This window comes from Podarcis vaucheri (genome assembly GCF_965113315.1).
Source record: "Podarcis vaucheri genome assembly, chromosome: 10".
Lineage (NCBI taxonomy): Eukaryota > Metazoa > Chordata > Lepidosauria > Squamata > Lacertidae > Podarcis > Podarcis vaucheri.
The window spans coordinates 8,759,329-8,777,204 of NC_138748.1; the positions used below are offsets into that span (position 1 = coordinate 8,759,329).

The 17,876-nt window shown below is 40.9% G+C and overlaps 1 protein-coding gene and 1 long non-coding RNA gene across 7 annotated transcripts in view; both read right to left on the reverse strand.

Moving 5' to 3' along the window:
* SRPK2 (SRSF protein kinase 2) overlaps positions 1-17,876 on the reverse strand; it is a 93,380-nt gene that overhangs the window by 11,234 nt on the left and 64,270 nt on the right. For all 6 annotated transcript variants that reach the window (XM_082239625.1, XM_082239627.1, XM_082239626.1 and 3 more), the window contains exons 4-13: positions 15,392-15,500; positions 14,631-14,718; positions 14,338-14,425; positions 12,827-12,933; positions 12,056-12,221; positions 10,069-10,094; positions 8,528-8,774; positions 7,412-7,900; positions 1,277-1,377; positions 1,071-1,178 (exon numbers count right to left, since the gene is read on the reverse strand). In XM_082239625.1, the coding sequence (XP_082095751.1) occupies positions 1,071-1,178; positions 1,277-1,377; positions 7,412-7,900; positions 8,528-8,774; positions 10,069-10,094; positions 12,056-12,221; positions 12,827-12,933; positions 14,338-14,425; positions 14,631-14,718; positions 15,392-15,500 (1,529 nt within the window). The remainder of the gene's footprint in view (positions 1-1,070; positions 1,179-1,276; positions 1,378-7,411; positions 7,901-8,527; positions 8,775-10,068; positions 10,095-12,055; positions 12,222-12,826; positions 12,934-14,337; positions 14,426-14,630; positions 14,719-15,391; positions 15,501-17,876) is intronic.
* On the reverse strand, positions 1,789-7,405 carry LOC309541775. Its single transcript, XR_014223918.1, has 2 exons — positions 5,833-7,405; positions 1,789-5,411 (listed from the first exon to the last, which is right to left on the reverse strand). It is a non-coding gene; the product is annotated as an uncharacterized lncRNA (long non-coding RNA).

A 17,876-nucleotide genomic window follows, 5' to 3' on the forward strand; every position in this document is an offset into this window, starting at 1 on the left:
ACAACCATTCACAAAAATCTAGTGTGCTATACGGATAGCATGGCTCCGACTTTGCACAAAAATTGGCATCCATATCACAGCACAGGGCAACACTGTGGTAAACAGAAGAATTTGAGAGTCTGCGGACTGATGTGCTGACTTTTCGGCTATTGTGAAGAACCCTGTCAAAAGAGAAGCTTTCAGAGCATCAGGTCTCTTCACAGTGACGCAGCACACTTCAGAAAAGAGGGAGACTATAGCCGGATTCCACTCCGTGAGCAAAGGTTAGCCATTGTGTCTATACCTGCCCTATGTCCAACTCACAACACATCTTTTTGTTATGCAGCAGATGGTGGGCACATTTCTCACTGCATATTTACATAGATTGTTGGATCCCATGCAAGGAGACGGAATAAATTCAACAGCCACTTGTGGGTAAAAAAGCAAAACTTATGCAGGTAAGGCCTAACATAAATGGAAGGCCTTAAGTCTACTCCTAGATCTGTCCAGCCTGACTTAGCACAATTGTGCTTATTTGCCTACCAGACATTACATTTGGGGAACACAGATATGGTAACAAATCCACTTACATAATTTTAGCTGCAACCCTACATTTGTTATAGGTGACACTGAAATCACTGGGAACAGAACAATACATGAAATGCAATTTATGAATCATTCTGAACCAAACAAATTGCAGTTTAATTTATACATTTAGCTTTGAAAATATAAGCTTACACTCCAATATAATCCTATTGCACTGCAAGCCAGTGTAATTATTTATAAAGCACCACCTGTGGACTTGACACTTTGCAGCATAAACCAAGCAAAAACGGAAGAGGGCTTTCAAATGTCATTTGTAATGTGGGCAGGGGAATCCGCTGCACAGCAGACATTTGAAATATTCAGCTGGGCACACCTTAAGTAGCTCTTTAGATCCAGGCCAATGCTTCAGAACATAACCAGTCAGCAATTCACAATTATGATCACTTGCGCTATTACCATCGTGTCTTTTTCCATTTAACAACTTGCTCAGAAATCCTAATAATCTCGCTGTATTTTCAAATGAGGCAGGGCAATCTCATTCTTACCATGCATGCCGTACTCCAGATATCAGCCGGTGTGCTGTAACCTGCTCCTATTAAAACCTCTATTGATCTGTACTGTCGTGTCTGGATATCTTCTGTGAAGTGTTTATGCTAAGAACAGAAAAGACAGCAGTGGTAAGAAAACATTAGCATGTAGGTGGCAGACCAAAGAGCAAAGTCTTAAGACACACAAAATAAGTTACACTTACCACCCAGCAAGCATTGCCCAGGTCAGCAATTTTAACTCTGATTTTATCTGCATTTCTTGGATCCAGAGGATTCACCAGTAAGTCGGCAGCACGGGTTTTTGCTATTACAAGCAAAGAAGTAGCAAGAGTTAGCATCAATGGCATGTAATTCAGTTTCCACCTTAATGTGATTCTACTGGGCCTCTTCAGGTACAGCCAAAGTGGCAATTTATGCCATTAAGTGGAAAATAGCCACGAAGCTCTATCCCACTTGCAAATCAATATCTTCAGCTAATTTCTAAAATTTCACTTATGCCTGTACAAAGGAGAATTTCACTGTTTACATCCCATACTTACACAGAGTGGTAACTTGTTATACATTATAATATTAAAGACACTTTCAAAATGGATAGTAACTTATATAATTTGGCAGAATGAAAACTTGCCTAGAATATCCTCTTATGTCAACACTTATATTGCTTGGTATTTCACACTGTCCCACCCCCCCTTACAAAGTAAACCAACACACAGCATTCAAGGGAAAATTTATTAAGCAAAAATCAGGTAAGCGTTAGTCACAGATATAGCACACTAGTATCCTGAAAGTCTGCTACAGCAGAGCTCAGCGTATGAATTGATTTAGGGGCAAGCAATATCCTGTACAAGATACGACACGTTCATCTTGCTCCGCAACTTGTCAGCTTTAAATGATTACTGCAAGGACAAAAGTTAAGCCCCCCGTGTTTCATATTTCTGAAGTATCCATGGAATGAAAAGACACCCTGAAGCAGGGGGGGGGGGACTTGCAACTCCTGATGTTTTAGGAATCCAGAAGAGAGAAGGTAATACTGAATCCACAGGTGGCTTAGTGGTAGAGCACGTAATTTGCATGCAAAAGGTCCCAGGTACAAACTCTGGCATCTCCAGGTAAGACTGGCAAAGACTTGTTATATCTGAAATGCTGGAAAGCTGTTGTCATTCAGTATAGTAGATATTAGCCTGGGTCACATGTAATGCTAAGTCACAGCTTGTTCAACAAACCAGCAGTTAATCACAAGTTGTCCCTTAGACAATCAAGCAAACTATGGCTTGCTTCTTCAAAGTTTGATTCATTTTCAAGCTGCTCTTGCCTCATGCATCTCTAGCTTGGTTAGCTTCTGGAAGAGGATGGCCAAACAAACCATGGGTAAGTAAAGTTCCCACATATCACCAAGCCATAGTTCAAACAAACCAATGTTTGTAAGCCAACAGCAAACAATGGCTTCAGATCATAGTTTGTTGGCAGTAAGCAAACAAACCATAGTTAAGATACTGAGCAGTTCACATATAGAACCAAGCAACTGTTTAATAACTACATTGTGTGCAAATTAAGGCAACATATAAAGAATAGAGTGAGAAGGATTTCTTTGTTTTTCCTCTCTCTTTGCCATCTAAGTTTAGGATAACCAACTGGTAACCCAAGAGATGAATGGGACCTCTGTCAGGCCCCTTACCATGCGGGTGCTCCTCTCAGTAAAATTCTTGGGCATCTGGGGCAAAACTCTTAAGGAGAATGTAATAGCTTGGGATGGAGCTTACAGAAAGAGAACTTTAGTTTCTGATCATCTTAGCCAAGGAGAATCTGGTGATCCCTGGCATGGTGATCCCTGCTCCCTGAAGAAAACATCGAGTTTTAAATTTCTAAACTTACAATGTTGAACTGTCTTACCCTTGCTGAGCAACTACTTCTGAGTGGGATTCTTCTATCACCTAACACTAGATCCACGGTTCCCTGATTATTCTAATTCTCATCATTCATCAATCTGACGATACCTATTTTCAGAATCTGTTTGCTCACTGACAATTATTATCAGTGGCTGCAAAACCCGACTACATTCCACACCCACACATGTGTGTAATCATTATTCACAAACTTTCAGCTACTGTCAACGCCCACATACACCTTTCAAGCAAAGCTTGTTAAGACAAAATCCAAACAAGCTCTAAAACCTCCCCAGTTATCAGCTATTCATACAAAACTATTCATAACGCAGAACTGATCCTACCAGGCTGCCAGTTCTAAATCTGAACGCATCGACTACTATATAGAGGGGTGGGTGGGTTTCTGGACAATTGAGGGGGTATGTTTTCTCATTTATGTCCTTCTTCAATCCTGGCAAAGGAAGGGAGTTTTAAACTCCATGGTGCATCTCCCACTCCCAATCTCCTGTTCTGGTATCATGACCATAAGTGGTTAGAGCTGCCTTTATCAACCTCAGGTCCCCAGATTTCTGGAACTACAACTCCCATCATCCCTGACCACTGGCTATGCTGGCTAGGAATAATGGGAGTTGTAATCCAACAACATCTAGGGACCCAAGGTTGAGAAAGGCTGGGTTAGATGCTTTATAAGGCAAATTCCTTCTCTCCCCTCTCTTTTTTTCTTTTCCTTGCCTCATGAGATATCCTCTAAATTTGGTGAAATTACAAACATTCTGAAAATTGCCTAACAAATGCAAACACAATCCTTTACCTCATTATCAACAACAGATAGTGTGCTTATCATAGGCTTAACTATCACCAGAGCTGTACCAGAATTTTGTGTACTGGTAGGGCCCTATTCTGGCCCAAGTGTTTACAGTAATTAAGAACACAAGTTTAATATCAAAAGGTATGAACTTGAATATTATTTACCCGATTTTAAAAACAACAACAGTAAAAATAATCCTAAAAATTACCAGCGGATCAGTTTTACAGATGTGTCACAAAAATTGTACGAAAACTTCCTTCTCCCAAAATCCCTAATCTCCATATTACAAGCTGGGACAAGTGCTGTGGGTGAAAGAGTAGCTTTCAACAATCTATTCCATTGTTAATACTGAAAGTTAGAGATGGATTTGAAGCTAATTTGACCTTGCAGCCCAAAATAATAACAAATAATAATCTACATTTTCAGTCCAACTCCAGTATCTAACCTGCCTGCAGAAACTTTATGCTCCATTGAATTGCATGCAGCTGTACTGCAATTAAAAATATGTGAGCACTTTTAAAACCACGTTTTTATATGTTATAGGACTCCAGTTAGAAACTGCACAAACTGGTCTCTATGCTGCTATCTCCTATGTCTAGGTTTTCCTACAATTTTCCACTGTTGTCTACAGGCGGCTCTCATTTCCATACCAGGGTTGATAGAATGGGTTCTAAAGAACCCATCTCCATCTCTGTCTCTTGGATGAGAATGCATGAGGATGATGACAGCGCTCTAAGCCTGAGTCATTACATATTGCATTACTGGCTATCTCATCTTTTTTTAAAGTGTCTGTCACTTGAATAAAAAAAAAGTTTCATGCTCAAGACAAGATTCTGAGTAGCTTCCCTTTTACCATCAGGTTATACAAAGTCCAAACAAAGACCACATATTATGCACTTTTTGCACATTTCAACCATTGTTTAAAAAAACACCTTATTAATTCAGGATATCTGCTAAGCTCACATTAACAAACACATAGATATGAAGTTGCAGTACAAATGTACCATTAGCACCGTGCTGATTTGAGGCAACAGTGGCTTACAAGGCAGGAGTTTATAATTCTTCAAGTGTTTTGAATGAATGAAATGCACGACTGTTGAAGACCATGCCACCCTTTTCTTCTGGCTTCTTGTATTTCACCAAGTATCCTTAATCTCTTTTTGGGGAGGCCGATTATGAAAGCAGTGGAGCAACATCTGGGCTACCAGAGCAGTTTCAATCCCACGAAGAGGCTCAGCTGTACAAGAATATGAAGACATGGAGTGACTAGTGTTCTCATTAGGGCTATCCATTCCTCACATCTCCAAAATTAAAGCTGCAAAGGGCAGGGAGGTACTTTGCCACAGACCTCTATCATCTGATCCAAGAAAGATTGGTGGAATGTAAACCAAGTCCCCAGGTCCTTAAACAATGAGATAAACTATGCTGCTGCTTCATTCATTTTGGCTATCCATGTTCCAGGTCTCCTTCTACTTTTATTCTCTTCCTTTGTTTGACCAACGGTTCTCAACACTCCTCCTTGGGTTGCTAGTGAAACTTGTTTATTCCATGGTAGAGGACTTCTGTCAGTTCCTAGCTAGCTCACTGCAGTTCTCATGCCAGCCCAGGCTCCTCTTTTTTACATACAGCTAATATCCTTTGAACAACCTGTTGATCCATGTAGGAGGGAAAAGAAAAAGGAAAACGGCATGTGTTAGATGTAATGAAGATAGTTATTGAGACATCTTTAAAGCATTCTTCCTCCCCCACCATCCTTTTCCAGCCCAATTATTTTTAAACAAAGCACAGCACACATTCAAGAGCGCTCCTACATGACTAACAAAGCTCAAAGGTAAATTCATCCCAGCTCTAGCCACAGAAAACAGCTCTATTGTCTCTTATTCAGAGTGGTACTCATTACGTTTATTCAAACTCTGAGGGGGAAATATTTAATAGCTCCCCAAGCAATCGTTTTTTAGCAACATCTCCACTTCCCCAATGAAATCCCCTTCCCAGTCAAAGACCCTAGCCTTCAAAAAGTATAACACTACCAAAGAGGAACTGAAATTGTTGAAAAACAAGATCTTACCTAGATTTCCCGCTGGAGTGCAGATTTGAGTCAGTGCTTGGGATTAGGCTGGCTTGATTATCCAGGACTATGTTGCTCATTTATCTGTGTCAGGGTCAATTATAGGGACATTAGCAGACAAATGTACATCCTTGTCCCGAGTACTAGATAAATGTAGGGATCAACGGAAGAGGTAGGCACACTGGTTGCCTTTTTAAATCACTGGAACAACTGTTTACATTTCTTATGTTTTCACTACTTCGAATCCTTTTATTTTGTAATTGTAGACTGGAAGTGAGTATTTAAAAAGTGGGGACATTATCCATCCAGCATGAGGCATCAAGGTGCAGCTAAGGATACTCTTTGCTAGGAAGACTCTAACTGTCAAGCACTGAGGTTGCAAATTAAGTATATGGACTTCCCTGTGTCCAGAACTCTTTTTCAAGCTTTGGGACTGGAATCGTGGCTCTGAATTCTCTGTAGGAGTGGAGGGACACAAAAAATTATTTCCTCCTATCCCAAAAAAAGCAACCACATAAGCACTTACATCCAGAATAGCGTGCAAATCACAAGGCAAGCCTTTTGGAAATTCCTGGAGTGTCTTGTTGTGCTGCACAGCTTGATATTTCACTCAAAGATTCTTAGCCTTCTGCTGGGATTGTCTGGTAATCTGGCAAACATCCTGCTTCTCAGCATTTCAGATATTTTTTTGAATGGGATTTCTTTTTGGAAATCAAGGTGCATAGATAACTGTATGTCTCCAATTAGCACTAAGGGTTCCGACGTCCACATCTGACCACTTCTGTTGCCCAGCAATGCTCGCTTTACTGCCTCCAATTTTTTATTTTTTAAAAAATACTGTTTCTTTAGCATGGTTCCAATATCTAACACTGGCGAAACTTGTCAGGATTAGGACAGAAATAAACAACAAGGAGAAAAGAAACAGCCTAAAATGCATATCCTTGTCTTAAAATAGCTGTGAACCAGAATCACAGGTGGCATATTTTTCCAGTGGTAGAAGAGGGGAATCTCAAAACAACAAAACTTAAGAGCCTGCAAAGCAGCAAAACCAATTAACATCATGGGAGACCAGCAGAAGCAAAGCTTATTGTCTGACATATTCTCAAACGCTAAGATGGGATCCAAACAAAGAGCTACTTTAGGCATGCCCAAGAGCTTGGAAAAGCCCAGTGAGATTTGTTTACTTTTTTATTATTTCCACAGCAGGCCCTCACATCATGTCACTGCTTCTCGATGCCCCCTCCATTATTTGCCACATGACTTGGTAGGTTCTTTAAGAAATACAAGCCCAAGAGGCAGCCCAGGTACACAGGAAACAAATGGTTTTGTGGCTCCCAGGCTTAACAAGCAGTGCTGTGCTAATAAGAGAGCAACTCACTTCTAAAAATGGCAAAAGAACAGTTATGTAATGCAAAGTTCAACAATATGCACACAGAAATATTTTTAAGACCACGTGTTTTCTACTCTCTCCCTCTTGTTTTACAGTGAATAAATATCTGCCAAGTACAGCAATGCAAAAATTAAAAATGGGTAACGCTTTAGATAAATGGTCACAAATTTCTGAAAGCAAAACACTTACTTTTTGGCAAGTCTCCAGTACTGGATGCTGAAACTGTCCTGCTCCTATCATGAGATGGAGTACTTCCGTCTCTTTCAGTTACAGCTGATTCTTCAGAAACAGCTGAACCACAAGCTACAGAATCTAAAGCTCCAGAGAATACGGAAGCCGAGAATTCAGAAAACTGCGACTCAGAAATTTTATGACGTCCATTTGGCAATTCACCATTAAATTGTTCGTAGGAGCTACTATAGCTGTAATCATTTTTTGCATTTGGCTCATCAAGATTATATTGCTCAGTATTTGGGCATTCCTCCTCTTCATCATCTTCATCTTCAATCTGTTCTTCCAGCAAGAAAGGACCATTTATAACGTGGCCATTTGTTTTGGGGGATTCTATCCAAGTGGGATCTGCAGATTCTGAGTTGACAAGTTCTTGTTCAACATCATCGTCTTTCTCTGTGTTTTCTTTTTCTGTATCTTCCTTTTCATCCTGATCTTCCGTTTCACCTTAGGGATGAAAATATAAATTTTATATTTTACACTTTACTAGATTACACTTTCTCTCAGAAAATTATGACCTCTTAAAACCAAGTGGGGTAAGTATTATGAAGTATCATTTGAATTTTCAGTTTCAGTACATGTTATGTAACAATACTATTTCATCTGAGTTAGCAAAGGCAAAGTAAAGGACTGCATAAATTTATGCTTATATAAGTAAAGCAGATAGTCTTCTATAGCTTTTGCCTGGAGGGGAGCTATTACCTTGGGGAAAACTTTTTTTATATCAATGGCTGGTTACTTCTACAGTTGCCCTCGCCAACAAAGATGTCTCTTCAGCATTTTATTTTGGCTAAGCCGGTGGTGCACCATAATAGTAATGGCACTTATTGATTTCCATGTTCCTTACGCCCTCCGTATCCAAAAGCATCCTCTACTTGCAGAATGGAATTGGGGGTCTGCTCTTTGCAGAAAAGACATGCAAAGCTTTTTGAAGCTCATGGAATGAGTTTCATGGTTCTTTGGCTCTGACCGATGGCAGCCTACATAACAGATGGTGCTCAGAGCATCGTTGCAACAGCATCTCTGGACACACTGCATCTTTTATATCAAAATTTAAGAAGACCCAACACTTACCATCCTCATTCCCAAGTTCTTCATCTGCTACCTCCTCTAACTCAACAGTTTTTAGCTTGACTTCTGGGTGGTATTCATCCTCTTGTTCATTGGACGATACAGTAGATGTTACATTTTCTTCTATTTTTTTCCTTTCAGCTTCTCGCTCCAGTTCCTCTATTTCCTGCAAGCGCTTTTCTAGTAGCTCAGCCTGTCTCTTTTGCTTTTTTTTCAATTTCTTCTTTTTGTTTTTAGATATTTTTCCAATCTAAGAAATTTAACATAACATTACCATTTATTGATCCTTACAGCCATCCAATGTGAAGGTTAGGTTACCCTATAAAGTCTAGCATCTGTGAACTGAGAACACTAATGCAGAGTACTGCACAACTGACTTTCTATAAAATTGAAACTCAAGAGGCAATTCAAAGGATAAAGTAGCCTCAAGCTATAATTGCTTTGCTGACATAAGATATACAAGCTGAATAGAGGGCCCCCATTATTTCTCACTATATAAACCACTGCAAGCACAGCATACCTATCTTTTAGGCTACAAATGGAACATACTGCCATCTGCACTAGACAAGTTAGTTATTAGGTGCAATTAAATGTGCTAGGATTATCCTTTAAACCCCCAATGAAAAGTTTATAGCATGGTAAAACATTTATAAACATTTTAAAGTAGTATATAGGTAAAGGTAAAGGGACCCCTGACCATTAGGTCCAGTCGTGACCGACTCTGGGGTAGCGGCGCTCATCTCGCTTTATTAGCCGAGGGAGCCGGCGTACAGCTTCTGGGTCATGTGGCCAGCATGACTAAGCCGCTTCTGGTGAACCAGAGCAGCACACTGAAACGCTGTTTACCTTCCCACCGGAGCGGTACCTACTTATCTACTTGTACTTTGATGTGCTTTTGAACTGCTAGGTTGGCAGGAGCAGGGACCGAGCAACAGGAGCTCACCCCGTTGCGGGGATTCGAACCGCCGACCTTCTGATCGGCAAGCCCTAGGCTCTGTGGTTTAGACCACAGCGCCACCCGCGTCCCTTAAAGTAGTATATACATCTTGCTAAATAACTGGCTTGGGGCCTGACCATCTGAAGGATTGCTTCCTCCCTGCCCAGTCCCTAAAGTTCACTTTCAGGGGCTCTTCGCTAGGCGCCCCCACTAAATGAAGTGAGGCAGGGAAGACTGTACTTCATTTTATCATTTTAAAAAAACCCTATGTTATAGCCTAAACAAGTGAGGTTTAGAAACCATGGTTTGAACTTGGCTTCTTTTAAACTAACCATAATTAAAGTCTTCCTTAGTTTGTCAGTTTGGATGGAATGGCAACCCACATGGTTAAGCAGAAGCAAAGAAGAACGCTTCAGAACTCCTCCCCCCAGCTATACAGGAGGAAAAGGTAATGCAAGATTAATTTAGACAAAAGATCCTATTTATAAACCAAAACTGTAGTTAAATAAGGATCGTGGATGAAATTGAAAATGCTAACAATTTTAACTTTCAACTCTTTAAACCGGGAGCCCTGAATACTCAAGAAGAATAACACAAGACTACTTACGGGTTTTTGCTGAGGGGCAGTACTCACTAAAAAAGGAAAGAAAACGAAAGAGGAAAGAAACAAAACACTTAAGAGTCAAATTTATAAAGTGATATGTGTACATTCTGTGCAATAATCAGAAACATCTTCTATGGAGAGGCTGATGGTCAGGTACTACCTTAGATCATCTTTATCCAACCTAAAGTGTCTAGAGGAGGAGGAGGAGGAGGAGGAGGAGAAGAAGAAGAAGAAGAAGAAGAAGAAAAATCTGCACAATTTATATGAGACTCTACAACCTTGTTAGGGCCAGTGAATGGGTTTTAGGTTTTAAGCCCTAAGAAAGTTCTTCATCATGAACTAACAAAAGATGAAAAATATTGAAATATTAATCTTTTCCAACCTTACAATGTTAAATTATTTGCTTGTAAGTAATCCAGTTCCTAGTACATCCATTTTACTGATACAGACTACAAAAACTTTTCAAGATTCTAATACTACCAAAGACCACATGGAAACAATGCACAGTGGTACCTCTGGTTATGGAGGCCCTCTGTATCCCGAAAAGTCTGTAAACAGAGGCACCCTTCTGCACACGCCCTTGCTGCACAGATCGCTTCTGCATATGTGTGCTGCATATCACTTCTGTGCATGCGGTGAAACCCAGAAGTATACACTTCCGGGTTTGCTGTGTTTGCAACCCAAAGATTACATATCCAGAGGGATACGTAACCTGAGGTACCACTGACTGTATTATTAAAATATTCCACTTACAAACCAGTCAAAGCTACATTTTGGGGGCTTCAGTTTAGTAAATAAGTAGTAAAGGTAAAGGGATCCCTGACGGTTAGGTCCAGTCACGGACGACTCTGGGGTTGCATCGCTCATCTCACTTTACTGGCCGAGGGAGGCGGCGTACAGCTTCTGGGTCATGTGGCCAGCATGACTAAGCCACTTCTGGCGAACCAGAGCAGCGCACGGAAACAGCGTTTACCTTCCCGCAGGAGTGGTACCTATTTATCTACTTGCACTTTGACGTGCTTTCAAACTGCAAGGTTGGCAGGAGCAGGGACCGAGCAACGGGGCTTCAAACCACTGACCTTCTGATCAGCAAGCCCTAGGCTCTGTGGTTTAGAGCACAGCGCTACCAGTAGACATTAAAGGGCTGCACACACCCTGACATTACACTTAGATGTTACAGAATGCATGCCTTTTCTGAGAGACTAGCACCTCCACATGATACATTATAATATATTAAGTGTGAGGAGTTAATAAGGTCCACAGTATGAGATGGGCATTGCAAGGTGGCACTGACAAACTGAGAAATTGCTTCTTCTTTTTAAAGTATAACTGACTGATGTCCTGAATAATACACAAAATAGTAAGAAAACCAGTACAGCTTGTTCAGCTTATTTAATTAAGACTTCATGCATTTCAGACAGGACTGAACCCAGTTTCACAGCTCAAAGGCAATGCAATCTAAGGGACTTATTTGGTGTCTCATTTGCATGTAGCCATATATATATATATATATATATATATATATATATATATATATATATGCGCATATCGCTCTCTGCACATATAAGAAATCCCCTTCATGTATGAGGAAGTAGGATACAGAGGGCAATGTCTTTAAAAATGTTTCACTATATAAAAGTGCACACCTAAAACACAGTTTAAAACTTAAAACTGGGGAACTATTCCAGATCACGTTAGCTCATATGAATGTTGCATTAACAGCAGGAAACCAGTATAAATAAAGCTTGTAATTAAGGTTTCTCTGCCTACCAAAAATGCAGAAGTATATGAAGAATTGCAGCACTCGGATTGCTTTGCTACATTAAAATGAACACTTCTTATACATTATTCATATTCTAATAACGTTCTTAAACATTCAAATTAACCACGTTTAAATTTACTATTCCCATTAACTAAAACTAATTAAATGTTGCTGCAGCAACTATACAATCTTTTTTTACTTACTGAGCGTTTAAAAGTACGGCCGTACCTGCAGAGCCAGAAGGAGGAGGAGCCCCTGCTTTCTGCCACTCCGTTGCTTCTGCAGCCATTCGACGCACATAGGTGTCATCCACACACATCAAGATGTTCTCTGGCTTGATGTCTGTATGAATGATCTTGCACTTGCTGTGGAGGTAATCTAAACCCTGCAGTACCTGGTTGCAAACCAATAAAAGGAAGAATAATTTCATTACAATGAAAGCCTCTTCCACTCATTGCGCCACAAGAACTCAAAAGACTACATTCGGACATCACTTGAAAATACATACATACTTGGGAAGAGAACTGACTAATCTAGTTCACAGAACTTCAGTTCCCATCATCCCTGACCACTGGCCTTGCTAACTATACCCCTTTGCTGGATTGTGCACATAAACTATGACTAAAATATTCTTAATAAAAATATTAGGGCACCTTTTTCTTCTTTCAATCAGATGAAGTATGTTTTAGTAAAATAACTGGCATTTTTTCAGCAACTAACTTCTTGTGGAAAAAGCATTTTTCATTTCAGCTATGTGCTGTTAAGTGATGAGATGAAATGGACATATATTTTATATATATTTTAAAGCAATTGCTACTTGAATTGTTCAGACTTGAACAATTTAATCAAGCAGGTAATTGAAGGCATCACATGCAATAGCGGATTTAGAGAGATTTCTAAAAAAATGTAGTCCTATCAACCTAGCTGGGTAGTTATCAATTTTGCAAGCAGCACCCAAGTATTAGCACATTTGTAGCTTTGTTGCATTAAACATCTTACCTGTCGAATTATACTTTTCACACAACGGATAGGAAGGCCCTGGTAGTTGGACTTAATTATCCATTTTAAAAGGTGATGTCCAAGTACTTCAAAAACCATACAGACATCTGAGATTCAATTAAGGATAAATCGTAAGTAATTTAATGACTTTCTAACCATCCTTACAAGCCCACTACACAAGAAAATATTTCACATTTCAACTGAGAACATTATCCTTTGTTCTTGTGTAATGACAGTTTTCCAAGAATATATTTCAAGCATTTTGGTTTCCATCTTCTACTAGCAATTGGGGAATCTCCTATCGTCCGACCAATCCTTAGATGGGTGGGCTATGCATACATAAACCAGTTGAATCAGATAATCAGCATGTCCAGTTTTGACAGAGCCTATTTTAGGAAAATGCTCCTCTTCCCTACCCTCTGTTTCAGAGCATGGTAGGCAATGGTCTAGTGTAACACTGAACTGTCCTGGAGAAATGAAAGGGGTGTGGGGGGGAATGCTCAGTTCCAACCACTTTTCCTTAATCCCAGTTTACACAATGTCTTTACTGACCTTTTACATATTTTAGCAGTGGTCAGTCATTCCACTTTGAACCCAACAGAAAAACCAAATCAATGTAAGCCTGCTAACTCATTCTCAAAAGAGACCCACTAAAATTAAGCAGGTCACGGATAGCTGACCGTTAACTTCTGTGGGTCTACTCAACTCTCTTACAGCTAATTTTAACATGGAACTGCAACAGCAAAATAGAGAAGCCCAGAAGATTTTTGGGTTGTAGTCAACTTTTTTATTTATTAAAATAATGTGGTGGCCATTTTTACAGAGCGGAAGGAAAATTTATTTAATACGAATTTCACAGAGTCAACATTGTCAGAAGAAGCCAAATATCCTAGACTAGAGTTTGAACTTATGTTCAGATCATAACCTGAAATATGTTTTTTTTAAAATCCAAACCAACAAAAATATACAGATAACTTACTATAAAAGCAACAGAAAGAACAGGTACGCCTTCATTTATTTTAAAAAAACACCCATAAAGATAACAGCTTGCAGGTTTATAAACAAACACGAAGCACCTCTCAAATACACATTGTTTTCAAGTCTACCACAACAGCTTATTCTAAATATCCATATAATATTTTCAGTATTTCCTTCACTGTTATGCACTAATAATAATATCAATATTTCTGGGTTGGATCCAGACTTGCACTCAGCCAAGTTCCATTAGCGCTGGAGGAATGAGGCAGGGTGAGATTTTTGCCAATTCCCACTTCTCATTGGAATAAAAAATAATTGAAGATACCCATTTCCTACAGTTCAAAGGCTGTGTTGAATAAGAATCCCCTATGTGAATGGAAGAAGTCCTTCCATTTGCAGAATATTATATCTGGAGCCAACCCAATGTCTTAAAAAATTACCTGCTAGCCTAGTGTTTTACTTGAAAAAGCATAAAGGTTTTCCTGTCTTTTAAAATCAAGACACTGGGCAATCACCAAGGGAAAAAAAGATACGTATGCCATTCATGCCAGAAATTTTGAAGTCATCAATTAATTGTACAACCATGTCTTTATTTGGATCACTAGGGTCACTTTCGCGGACCTAAAAAAAGAAATGAAACAAGTCACTTAAATTAAAAATATTGTTTGAAAAAGTTATTTTTAAAGATACTGCAGCTAAAAAATATTACTTGGTAGTTACAATTTTACTTACTATGTTTTACAGAATCACAAAATTAAACACAAACACACACACAATTTCATTTACACTCAGTCACTAAGCTTGGGAGTGTTATCATAATACTTACACATTTAAGTAACTTTATTTCATCCAAGGCTGTCTCTGTATAATGTTGAGCACTTTTCACAACTTTCATTGCAACAAACCTTTTTCCCCTTTAAAACAGGAAGTAAACAAGCTATCAGAGCACATACTTTTTTCCCTATTTAAGACAGACATCCAATGTCCTACTGGAGAATAAGTACAACTTTAAAACAATTTGTGACAAATTGCAATAATATTCAGGTAAGTGAATGATAAATTTAACCTTTTTCTCAATTATTATCTTTCAAACAGTTAGAGAGCAATGTCTCTTAAGGGTTATTAAAGACACATTTGACTCAAAGCAAAGACAGCATTAATATACAATGGTACTAATATAGGAGATAGACTAGAAACATTTATATAACCTCAACTAGACTCCAACCCATTAGTTATTCAAAATAAACCAAAGCCATTATTTACATGTATTAGAACAGGGGTAGCCAACGTGGTGCTCTCTAGATGGGATAATTCAGTTGGTAAAACATGAGACTGTTAATCTCAAGGTCGTGGGTTTGAGCCACACATTGGGCAAAAGATCACTGGATTGCAAGGGGTAGGACTAGATGTCCTTTGCGGTCCCTTCCAACTCTACAATTCTATGGTTCTATGATTCCTATCATCCTTGGCCTGTAGCCACACTTGATCGCTGGTGGGAACTGTAGTCTAAAACATCTGGGGAGACCAGGTCGGCTACTGCTGCTTTAGAGAGCTAACATGCAAAGGAGGAAAGTTGTTGTTTCTTACTGCATATCCCAGCATAGCCAGACTGTAGAGAAGTGTCCCCATCCTAATTTCCTGATAACATGATACCGACCATTGAAAAGATCTCCAATTTTCACTGGATGATAGCCACCTTTCAAAAAAGAGTGGGGGGTGGGGGGCAAAATTAGCATTAATTTGATTACCTATCCTATACAACAGTGTCTTAGCATTTCCAAGAAGCTTTAAGCTGTACAGTGGTACCTTGGGTTACATACGCTTCAGGTTACATACGCTTCAGGTTACAGACTCCGCTAACCCAGAAATAGTACCTCGGGTTAAGAACTTTGCTTCAGGGTGAGAACAGAAATCGTGCCGCCGCCGCGCGGCAGCAGCAGGAGGCCCCATTAGCTAAAGTGGTGCTTCAGGTTAAGAACAGTTTCAGGTTAAGAATGGACCTCCGGAACGAATTAAGTATGTAACCAGAGGTACCACTGTAATCCTAAACGTACTTACAAGATGTAGTGTCCAATATGGCAATTAACAGGCCCGTTAGTAGGCCCATTAAAATTACGTAATAAACATGACTAAGTTACCGTATTTTTCGCCCCATAAGACGCACCGGCCCATAAGACGCACCTAGATTTTTGGGGGGGAAATAAAGGGAAAAAAAATTATTTCCCCCCCAGGTGCGCTGCGCTACACCAGGAGCTTGGGGCGTGCGGAGCTCAGCGCGCCCCAAGCTTCTGCGTGCCGGCAAGGTCTCCGCTAGCGTGGGAGAGCCGGGCGCCTCTCCCAGGGCTAGCGGATCCCTGCGCTAATCCAGAAGCTTGGGGCGTGCTGAGCTCAGCGCGCCCCAAGCTTTTGCATGCCGGCAAGCAGTCCGCTAGCCCTGGGAGAGCCGCGGGGCTCTCCCAGGGCTAGCGGATCGCTGCGCTACACCAGGAGCTTGGGGCGTGCTGAGCTCAGTGCGCCCCAAGCTTCTGCGTGGGCGCAAGCAGTCCGCTAGCCTTGGGAGAGCCGCGGGGCTCTCCCAGGGCTAGCGGATCGTTGCGCTACACCAGGAGCTTGGGGCGTGCTGAGCTCAGCGCGCCCCAAGCTTCTAGGTGCGCGCAAGCAGTCCGCTGCCGCCCCAAGCCTCGCGCACCCGGCAGGAGGTCCCACCGAGTGCGCGAGGCTTGGGGCGGCAGCGGACTGCTTGCGCGCACCTAGAAGCTTGGGGCGGGCTGAGCTCAGCCAGCCCCAAGCTTCTAGGTGCGCGCAAGCAGTCCGCTGCCGCCCCAAGCCTCGCGCACCCGGTGGGACCTCCTGCCGGGTGCGCGAGGCTTGCAGACACTCGCCCGAAGCAGGGGGAGCCCTCCCGAGGGCTCCCCGTGCTTCGGGCGACAGGCTGCCGCCCCAAGCCTCGCGCACCCGGTGGGACCTCCTGCCGGGCGCGCGAGGCTTGCAGGCATTCGCCCCATAAGACGCACCCTGATTTCCCCTTCATTTTTGGAGGGGAAAAAGTGCGTCTTATGGGGCGAAAAATACGGTAGGTCCATTCATTTCAATAGGTTTAATTTCAGTAAAACATTGCTGAATACCATCCTAATGAGCAAGTCTCACTGAACTTGATTTCAAGTAAACATGTATATGATTGCACTGTCAAACTTGTTCTTCAACTTTAGAAATAAAATATCAGATATGTAAGGAAGTTGCTTGTATAGTTCAATCTATATTTGCTTCTATAGAAAGACGTCAAAAAGAAGAAAATTCTGTTGGAACCAGGAAATTAATAGGACTGTGAACTCCGTTTCAACTAAGAGTATTGCGTTCAGAACAATGTTCCAGTTTAAAGCTGCATTTAAACCTGATTTTCTTCTCCTACAACTGGGATGAACAATTTTATCAGGGCCCAAACAGTGGTCCAGAAATTAATTATGTGCAAGCGTCATAATAAAACTGGCACCATCTAAGAGCACTGGGCTTCCCAACTTTGAATCACATGCTCCCAAGCATTCCATTACATACAGGAATTCTGATTGACATATTGCACTCACAAGGTTTATAATATTAATGTATGGAATCTCTCATATATTTTATAAAATCTTTTCCTTGCTAGTCAAGCTGCAGCCAGTTCCACCACCACCACCCTCCCCACACCCATTTGTAGTAAAATTTGGCAGAGCACCAGGAACTGGAGTGGGCCAGCAGACTGCCAATTGGCCATCCCTGTTGTACAACCTAATTATCAAGATGATTTTCTGCTGCACCACCTCAATTTTGAGGACAGAACATATTGTATCCAAAGTTCAGTACTAAGTTTCACCAGAGATCACACTTTTATTAAATTACATCAACAATGAATCAAGTATAATTCAAGCCAATGTTTTTTGAAAGGAATTTCTGTTTCTGACTTTGGGCTCGTCCACAACTCTGCTTGTCCCACCACTCTCCCCTGGGAAAACCTGCTCTTTACCATGGTATCAGAGTAATTGACAAAGATTGACATCTGCTCCAATTGAGCGGTAAAGGTAAAGGGACCCCTGAC